The sequence below is a fragment of the Amphimedon queenslandica genome, unplaced genomic scaffold (genome assembly GCF_000090795.2).
Source record: "Amphimedon queenslandica unplaced genomic scaffold, v1.1 AMPQUscaffold_13016, whole genome shotgun sequence".
NCBI classification, from domain to species: Eukaryota; Metazoa; Porifera; class Demospongiae; order Haplosclerida; family Niphatidae; genus Amphimedon; species Amphimedon queenslandica.
Genome location: NW_003546748.1, coordinates 20,118 through 29,631, shown reverse-complemented (window position 1 = coordinate 29,631; position 9,514 = coordinate 20,118). Strand labels below are relative to the sequence as shown.

The 9,514-nt window shown below is 33.5% G+C and overlaps 2 protein-coding genes across 3 annotated transcripts in view; one reads left to right on the top strand and one right to left on the bottom strand.

Annotated features, from left to right (window-relative positions):
- LOC109585745 (uncharacterized) overlaps positions 1-5,819 on the top strand; it is a 7,906-nt gene extending 2,087 nt beyond the window's left edge. The window contains exons 2-9 of one of the 2 annotated variants that reach the window (XM_020001871.1): positions 3,323-3,447; positions 3,871-4,137; positions 4,187-4,465; positions 4,508-4,620; positions 4,668-4,887; positions 4,931-5,227; positions 5,269-5,484; positions 5,528-5,819. In XM_020001871.1, the coding sequence (XP_019857430.1) occupies positions 3,342-3,447; positions 3,871-4,137; positions 4,187-4,465; positions 4,508-4,620; positions 4,668-4,887; positions 4,931-5,227; positions 5,269-5,484; positions 5,528-5,715 (1,686 nt within the window). In that variant the 5' untranslated portion in view covers positions 3,323-3,341 and the 3' untranslated portion in view covers positions 5,716-5,819. Of the gene's footprint in view, positions 1-3,304; positions 3,448-3,870; positions 4,138-4,186; positions 4,466-4,507; positions 4,621-4,667; positions 4,888-4,930; positions 5,228-5,268; positions 5,485-5,527 lie in introns of those variants that run through there. The other variant, XM_020001872.1, reaches the window with a different exon arrangement.
- Positions 5,820-8,132: 2,313 nt separating this feature from the next.
- The window catches only part of LOC109585743 (ras guanine nucleotide exchange factor K-like), a 7,764-nt gene continuing 6,382 nt past the window's right edge, over positions 8,133-9,514 (bottom strand). The window contains exons 6-8 of the mRNA XM_020001869.1: positions 8,830-8,899; positions 8,535-8,690; positions 8,133-8,424 (exon numbers count right to left, since the gene is read on the bottom strand). Of these exons, the coding sequence (XP_019857428.1) occupies positions 8,155-8,424; positions 8,535-8,690; positions 8,830-8,899 (496 nt within the window). The 3' untranslated portion in view covers positions 8,133-8,154. The remainder of the gene's footprint in view (positions 8,425-8,534; positions 8,691-8,829; positions 8,900-9,514) is intronic.

Here is a 9,514-nt window from a genome sequence, read left to right as displayed (position 1 = left end):
AAAATATTTTACTTGCTATTATTTCCATCAACCACCTGGCCTGGTAAGTCAATCAAAGCATTTGCTGACTTCTCCACATCTGAATCAACCTTAGCAACACTTCTAACTGGCAAAGAAGGCTCTTTATGGCCTTCGAGTTAGACTAGAATGTAGCCATGGATAGTTATCAAGCCACATGTTCATATTAATTGCACAATACCACATATCTTCTATTCCTTTTTATCCGCATATTTTAAAATTTCATAATATTTATTTTCGCAATGGATTGCTTTTTCCAAAATTATTAATGCATTGAAATATACCCGATATACGATACTTACAAACTGGTATGGTAAGAAATCCTACACCATTGCATGATAAAAGCACATCAATTATCCACACAGCCAACTATGATAGCACTATGAAGCCTTTATCTTTTCATGCAGTGGTGTAGGATTTCTTACCACACCAGTTTGCAAGTACTCACTTGTTTCCCTACTTTTTCCCAATTCAATCCTATTATTTTTTTCATTTTTAATGTTTTTTTATTTACTTGTTTTCATTCTTTTTTTTAATGTAATAAATTACTTTCTGTTATGATTGTGTTGTTAGGTTAATTATTTCATGCTGATCATGTGCACATAAATTAAAATGGCGTCAAACCACAAACCCATGCTGTGTCTGCAGCTGGATTTTGTCTTCCATTTTGTTCTTTGTCCTTGCTTCTTCTTGAAACTACCTTTGTGGTCCTTGGCCCAAGCACAAAGGAATGATGTAAAAGCTAACTTGAGCGGTTCTCTGGCTTAAAAGATTAATGGGTGTGTAGAAGAAAGATGAAAGAAGAAGAAAAGTCTGAATAATTTTGCTATAAATTTGAATTTGGGCCTGTTGTTCCCGCTAGCTTACAGTCCACTTTTAAGGTACCAGGAGAATCGCTCAGTGAAGGAGAGCTCATCTAAGCCATTTATAAGGCTATACAATGTAAGATAAAAGAGTTCTAAGTGTTTTAAAAACAACCGCCATCTTGAAAAATCCACCTGAATCCTACATATAGGCTATTGCCTATATAATAATCAAAACACAAACACAAATGCTCAAGCAATAATTAAAATCCTGGACTATCTTGCAAGCAACTGAGCATGGGTATTAACTAGAATAAAAGCTAGCAGATATAGACCCCTAGTCGCTAAGACTATTTTTAGTAAATCATTCACGGTAGCCACCCACAATATAAATTACTGATGGCAAGAAGTTCTCCACATCAAAGGCTGATCAAACCCAAAGTAGCATAGCAAGAAAACTATGCTGCAGCAAGAGTTACCTGGTCTTTATGTAGTCTGGCCTCCATACTTTCTATAAATTCTGCTTTTGGGTCTGTAGTACCTTGCAGACATAGCACATATATACACGATACATGAATATCTACACGAATTTTCTGGCTCAAGTAGATAGTAGTAGATAGTGGAGAGCAGCCTAAAATATTCTCCTTTATTTTCAGATATTTTCATGTATTATATTCATACTAAAATAATCATCTGAAAAGCTTAAAAGACTGATTCTTAATGCTTATTCTTCTCCATTTTAGTGCTAATTAGGTGAATGTAAACATTGAAGGGGCGGGCATGAGCCATCATTTAACAGTTGAAATATGATTGAACTAAATAAAATCAATCCAGCTCTTAGCCTGCATTCATATTCAGACCCTGGCCTCATAGCCGGGGTCTGAAAAGAGTAAACACACCAGTTAACACAACCAAAATAACCCAGTAAAAGAGACAAGAATGAGTCCTGCCACACTGAGAAAATGTACCAAGCTAAACTTCTAATCAAGATTCCATCAATTAACATTGTTTGAAATAAGATTGAACTAAATAAAATCAATCCAGCTCTTAGCGTGCATGCATATTCAGAATTTTAGACCCCATCCTCATGGCCCAGCAGGGTCTGAACAGAGCAAACACACCATTTAACACAACTGACCAAAATGACCCAGTAAAAGAGACAAGAATGAACTGTCCTGCCACTCTGAGAAATGCCAGTGCCAAGCTAAACTTCTAATCAAGCTGTTCTCCTAATTTTAATTTTTTTAATGAGAGGACTACCGTATACTGGGATATTTTTGCGTCGCTAAATTTTCACGAATTTTGCATTTGTAAGATTTCACGAAATAATATTTTCGCGAATAGCCTGTAAACTCCACCACGTGGCAATGGAAATTTAGAATTTCGCGATTTTTATTTTCGCGACGAAGCAAAAAACGCGAAATTCGCAAAAATTTGGCTACTCGAAAATTTCCCAGTATACGGTAATCTAGAGGAGTCTTAGATCAAACTGCTTTTAAGTTCTTCAGCCTTTAAAGGTGTTTTAGACAGCCCCTCTCTATTATCTAACTGTTAGAAACTCAATCTAAGTTTGTCACGTTGAAATTTCCGCCATCTTGTTCCTTGTGACCACACCCTCTAAATTAATTTTGTCCACAGGTCCAAATTTATTAATAGTATACTGATTTATAAATCGTTATCTTCTGTTCACAAACAAGACGTAATGAAATAGACCTAGACAGATTAGAGTGGGTCTCGCTCATGCTCGCCCCAATAAGGCAGGTAGCCATTGTGCATTTTTATTTTCAACAGAACACATTTTTTTGTATGAAATTTCAGTGTCCACATGGCTTGTATCATAAGTGAATAACTGGATGCTTTTTGCAATAAGTGACATATTTTTAGTAGACAAAAATACATGAAAATACACATCTACTTACAAAGTGAATACAAGTAAATACCGGTTAAAAAAATTAAAATACAAGTAGATACAGAGTAGATAGAATTTGAGTATATGTGCTATGTCTGGTACCTTGTAGCACTCAGAGAAATGCCAGGTGGTGTCAGCACCTTTGATCTTGAGGCCTTCTTGCTATCAGTAATTTACATCGGGGATGGATACCGTATGTGAAAAAATTATTTATTAATCATTATTATAATCATATTCATTGAAAATATTAGTGCCTGGGGGCCCATGCTACATTTGAGACAAGGTTGCAAGTAGTAGAAGTTCATCTCCAAAATGCTGATACCGTATAGGGGTTTTATTTTGTTGGTATAAAATTTCGCGAATTTGTTCAGATTTGCTATTTGTTGGTATAAATTTTCGCAAATCTTACCTTCTGCAGCCATTTTTCCTAGTGTGCCACACCTCTTTTGTGGAATTTAATTTTGCAAATTTAATGAAAATGCAAAATTCACGAAATTTATTACCAGTGAAATATAACCCCTATATGGTAGTCATTGTCATTGCATATGCAATGAATATAATTATTATTTGATCCACCCTTTTTTTGTTGTAGCAACTGGATCAACAACTCAATGGCAGGGTCAAATAGCTCTCTTCATAGTGATAAGAGGATATCTAGCAGATGGCTCTTTCTGCAGGAAGTCACTCTGTTGATGCTATTAACAACTTACCTTGGAGGTACATTTGCTATGCAGCATATAAAAGTTCCATCAAAACTGGTAAAATTCAAAATTCCATACTGATTCCAGATATATACAATACAATGACAGTTACAATGACTAAAAAATCAACAATAATTTTTAGTAACACTGTTTACATTGTTTACATTTTTATCGCACATTAATTTTACAGGTAAATAGTTGCATGTTTAGCTGTCTTTTTATTGTCTAGCTAGTATGCATCATCCCCTGCATAAAAATTGTATTATAGGAAAAAGAAAACACAGCAAAACAAACAAAAAACTAAACAAAAAAATTAATTAGACCTAAAAATCAAAATCAGGTTTTTGTGCAGTATGGCATGATTGTGGTGTGATTGTGGTATGACTGTGAAGCTTATTCATTTGTTCACTTGTTTATTGTAATTTTATTTATGATCTAGCTGGCAATCCTGTCATTGCACCATCACCAGTTGTTACAACATATCTTGGAGGAACCATCAATATTACTTGTATCAAGCCAAATGAAGCCATGGAAGTGGCATGGGAAACAGGACTGCTGCCATTGTTTGCTTTTCGTGATGAAAATAATCTTGTCGTTTCTGTTAATGATATTTCCCTTAATGGAAGCTTTATTTACTGCATTGCAAGGTATCCATCTCAGCCTGTTACATTTTATACTAGTGATCCAGTTGTACTTCTTATTCAAGGTACAAATTGTTTAGTTACAGTTTTAGTTTTTATAATTATGTGTAATAGGAACCTTGGGTAGTTTTGAGTTGACCAAAGTGACTAATGGGCCCTGCGAAGTAAAAATAACATGGAACTCTCCATTCACTTTGCCAGGTGTGCCGATATTAGGGTACCAGATTAACATCACTAATCAAGACACTGGTACAAAGGATATAATTTTCACTAAAAACAGAAATATTTCTCTTATACTTGACTACAATTACACTGTGGCTGTGTCTGGTGTCAATAGTGCTGGGGTAGGGAATGTCTCAGTGGTTAACGCCTCTTCTGTTTTGAACTATATACGTAAGAAAATTGGATTTATTTGCATTTAATATGTTGTGGTAGATGAAACATTTTCTAGTTTAAATTATTCTAATCCCATTCCAAGTCGAATTGCCAATGAATGGAAGGCTAATATTTCATTATCTAACTATAATCAGCAACATAAGGAAATTTTGGTATAACTATTAACTGTATTTTGCATTACTTGTATTTATAATTTTAGGAGGACACTGGATGTAATGCTTTTATTGTAATTAATTTTATCAATAGAAGCGATTCAGAAACTGTATTCACATCAAAGGAAACACACGTTAATGATGAGGAATTATTATCAAATGATCCTATTGTTATGAAAGAAGATTCTCGTTACAATGTAACCATAGCGCTTAAAGCATTCCAAAGGCAAGCAAAGGTATTTGAATCGGCAAACATAGGGGAATTGAGTAAGCTAATGTGTGTGGTATATTAAAACTTTTTGTAAACAAGGTACATTTGATGTCCAAGACATCAACAATGATGATGGAAACGACTGCTTACGTACAGAGTATGTGGATGGTTCCAACATTAGTAAATGTCGAATTAAACTTAACTGCTCAAATGAACTTCTGAAAAGTTTTATACTTAATGGAGGAAGAGAGTGCTTAAATGAAACAGTGAAAAATGCGACTTGTGTTCTTGAAGCCTATGATTGTGCCAATGATGATTGTGTTAATTGGGAAGGTCCTGCAGTTACTAGGAATATCACAATCAGCAATGTATCATCAGTTTCATCGGAAGCTATTGGTGAGCTTGTTTCATTTATTCTGATAATAATTTTTCTTTAGAAGGACCAAGTTCTATCAGTTATGTTAAGAGTACTATACATCCTAGTACTACTGATACTACTAGTGCAAGTGAAATGGCATATCCCAGTGACACAGTTGTAGCCACAAATTCAATTGAGCCATATAATTTGAGCATGTTCAAGTTGATTGCAGTGATTGTGGGGAGCATAATTACTATCATTATCATTATTATCATAACTATTATGATAGTATTAGGTAAGTAGTTATTGTACAAATTTTGTGACTTAAATATTTTTAGTTTTATACTTTAAGAAAAGCAATACAGTCAAGTCTTGTGATAGTGAAAGCAATCATGCACAAGAGTCCTACAAAAGCAAAAGAAATAACGCAAAAGAGTCTTGTGAAAACAATAAACAATGTGCAGAAGGAAATTTTCCAGAAAAGTTTCACAGGAACGAAGATGATGATCAAGAGTCTACTCTGTAATGACTGCTGGTACTGCTGTGCTATTACAAAATTGCTTTTGCTAGCTATTATTTGTTATATATTGATATATTATTTTGGTATTCATTCCTATTATTATTTTCTAAGGCATTTTGATTACAGTTATTTCTAGTATTATTATTATTGTTATTATGATTATTACTACTACTATTGTTATTACAATTATTATTATTACTATTATTAATTATTATTATTTTTGTATTGCTGTACAATATTATTTCTTTTCCTTCTAGCTGATGCTTATGATTTACTATGCTTATTAGTTCATGTATACTGATTCTGATTGTTGTGTAACGTTTTGTCATTGTGATGTAATATGATTGTATATAAGTGTATGCTCTTTCCATTTTTGTCAGAAGAGATTTTAGCCTTTTTACAATAAATCAATAGTTACAAAATACAAAGATCAAGCTCTCTCCATTCGGTCACTACATTATTAGACTAAATTCAATTATTGAATAATTACTATTTACTAATTATTATTGAATTAATGATATTTTTAGACTATTATAGTATTAACCATTACAGCCCTGTGCCTGCTGCTGACCCATGCATGCCCAGCAATTTAACCCACCCTCACTTATTACTTTGCTTTAAATAGATCTACAAGCATGCAGCTAATTCATTCACTTAAAAGCTGGAAATGTACTTAATATTAGAATATGTTGATAATTGAAATGACATTAGGCACCAAAAACTCACATTATATTAGCAGCATATTGTACTAGGTACAATAATAATACTACAGTAGATCTGCATAAAATTTCATCAAAAATAGCTTAGAGAGAATTTTACATTTTCATTATTATTTTCTGGTACATGTATGTGCTATGCATCCAGTTTGAGCTGAGTTTGAGAGCAAGCACCTAAAAAACTGGCATGTGTGTATATGCCTTATACATGTAGTCTCGAGACTATTATACATGTACAGTATATGTCATTGATTAGAACATCATGAGGAATGCAAACAATTTATTATTAGAGAGAGTGATAGAACATCCCTTATTTGTTAATACACAAGGATAGTGAAAGAGAAAGAACACCTTTGGTAATCATTGTAATCAATATGCACAGCTATAAATAAGATGAAATTGCTACATCATAAATTGAAAGAAATCTGAACAAAAATGAAACTTTATATTATCATTGCCTGTTGCATACTTAGCTTCACTCAATCATGTAACTATCACACACACACACACACACACACACACACACACACACACACACACACACACACACACACACACATACACATCATCTTTCTCTTTAATGCAGGCAAAGTACAAGTGTCTCTTAACAATGGGCAGATCTTCAATGCACCATTAGAAGTGGTTGTACAGGAAGGAGACCACATTTCTGTTGGCTGTGATCATTGTTCATATAATGGCTACATTAAATATCTATTCAAAACGAATCTCTTCGATTACAGTCCACCAGGGATATTGCCTACTGGAAATTATACCACTAACAACATTGATACATCTCTCTCCTTTCAATGCTGCCAGTATGATGGCAGATGGAACTGCTCACTAAGTACAATTGTAAATGTGACAAAAAGTTTATCAAGTAAGCAACTCAATAATAATATTATTTTAGTTTTTTTAGATCCATGTGAATGCAATTGCACTCAACTATTACCAATCACAGAAACTACTACATACACAGAGACAGTTATATCAATAACATCAAATGATGTAACTTTGACAAAATTCCTAATAACAGACTCAGTTATCAGTATTACCAAGAGTACTCTTGGTATTACTGTACACTCATCAATCAGTGACATAGTGGTGACTAGTAGCTTAAGTGCAGGTAAGTGAATGTGATATGTTAACTTTATCTTTATAACTTCTCACTATTGATGCATTGTAGCTCCTACAGTGACTGATACTGTTGTTTCCTCTACTTATACTGCCACAGAAATGACCAACTTGAATACTACTAATAAAACATTAATTATCACAACAAGTAATCATAAGAGTAGCTTAATGTTCATTTATGTACATACTTTCCATCAACAGGTGCAGCTGCAGGAGGTGTTTGTTCAATTGTATTTTTAACTATCATTTTTTTCTGTTCATACTTTGCCTTAAAGAGGAGAAAACAAAGTAATACCTGCTACAATATAAACCATTATTAATAGTTTTGATATTTACAGTGAGCATTGCACAAATACAAGGAGAACCTCAGCTCTGTCAAGCACTGCCATATTGGAAGAAAAAGTGAATGTATCAGAATGCCAAGCGTATGGAAAACTTGATAAAGAAAGAGTAAAGGTATCAGAATGCGAAGCATATGGCAAACTTGACCAGATGAGAATAACAAGAAACACAAGTTAATAATTATAATGATAATTATAAAGGCTGGAATATGTATGTGTGCATGTACAGCACAACATCATTATACAATACTTTATTATTACACAAGTGAATGATTGAGTGTTATTCTATTAAAACCAGTTCTTATATTATTAGTTGTATATACTGTTGAATATTGCACTCCATTAATAACTGGTGGACTATTAACCATAGTAACAGGTCGAGGATTATACCAACAATTCTCATCATTATAAAGAGGAGGAGGAGGGAGAGGGGAGGAAGGGAAGTCCAACTGAGCATATTCACTACCATCAATTAGTCTTGCTGAAAGAGGTGGAGTAGCTTCTGATGAAACGTTCAGCCTTGAAGGCTACAATGAAACAGAAAGACAGCATGAATAGTAAAGGTTACAATAATCAACATTCAATCACAATACATGACTGATATTCAAACAATAAATGTATTCAATATGTATCTTACTATTATAACACTCTGTGGTCTATCAAATGGCTCAGTTGCTATATTGAGTGCTGACTCATAGGATGGTGGAGGGGATAATTCATCAGCTACAGGTAATGATGCTAACTGATTCACTGCAGCCCATGCTGATAGCACAGGTGTAGGTCTCAATGAGGACTAGAAATTAATAAAAACTCATAAAGCAACTACAAATACACTAAGTAATAACGTATTTAGCCACACTGCAATATGATAGTAGTCAGTGCTGTACATTTAATGCAATAATAGATATGGCCTCATAATGATAGGGGCTTACTCTTGTAGTCTGTGGTTGTACTGATGAATTACTATTATCTCTCAATATTAATCCAGTGTCTGATTGTGAGCTATAAGGAAATATTGCAAAAAATAAATCATATTTTAAGTTGATATTTGGAAAACATTATACTATTCATCTTCTATGCATTAAAATTGTAGTATTTGGTAAGCAGTTTAGTTATAAGCACAAAAACTGCACAGAGGAATAAGGAATGACTGAAAATGACTTACTCTGGTGAAGGTAAGTCTGTTGTCACTGTTGACAATGATGATGTATTGAGAGATGAAGGAGAAGGAGGAGCGAGAGATGAGGAGGTCTCGTCTCGTCTCTAGTGACAGTTGAAGGAGTAACTTCACGTTCCAATTCATTGACTGGTCTACACTCATACCTTGAGAAAGAAAGAGAGAAAATAAAGTAGTATAATGTATTTAAGGTAAATAGTAATATGTCATAATAATACTGTTTCTTTGTAATTAAGATTCAAAATTTTAACTAAAAGGATAAATTGCCTATTATTAAATATTACGAATTGTTAAAGTTGCTTCAAAATTTGGTCAAAAAATCTTGTATTGTAGTACAGGGTACTTAAGTGTCAAAAATGAGAACAAAATTCTGCATTAAAAATTTTTTCTAATACATAATACATGTAATTTTGTTGTATTTTAAGTTATAGCTAATTCTG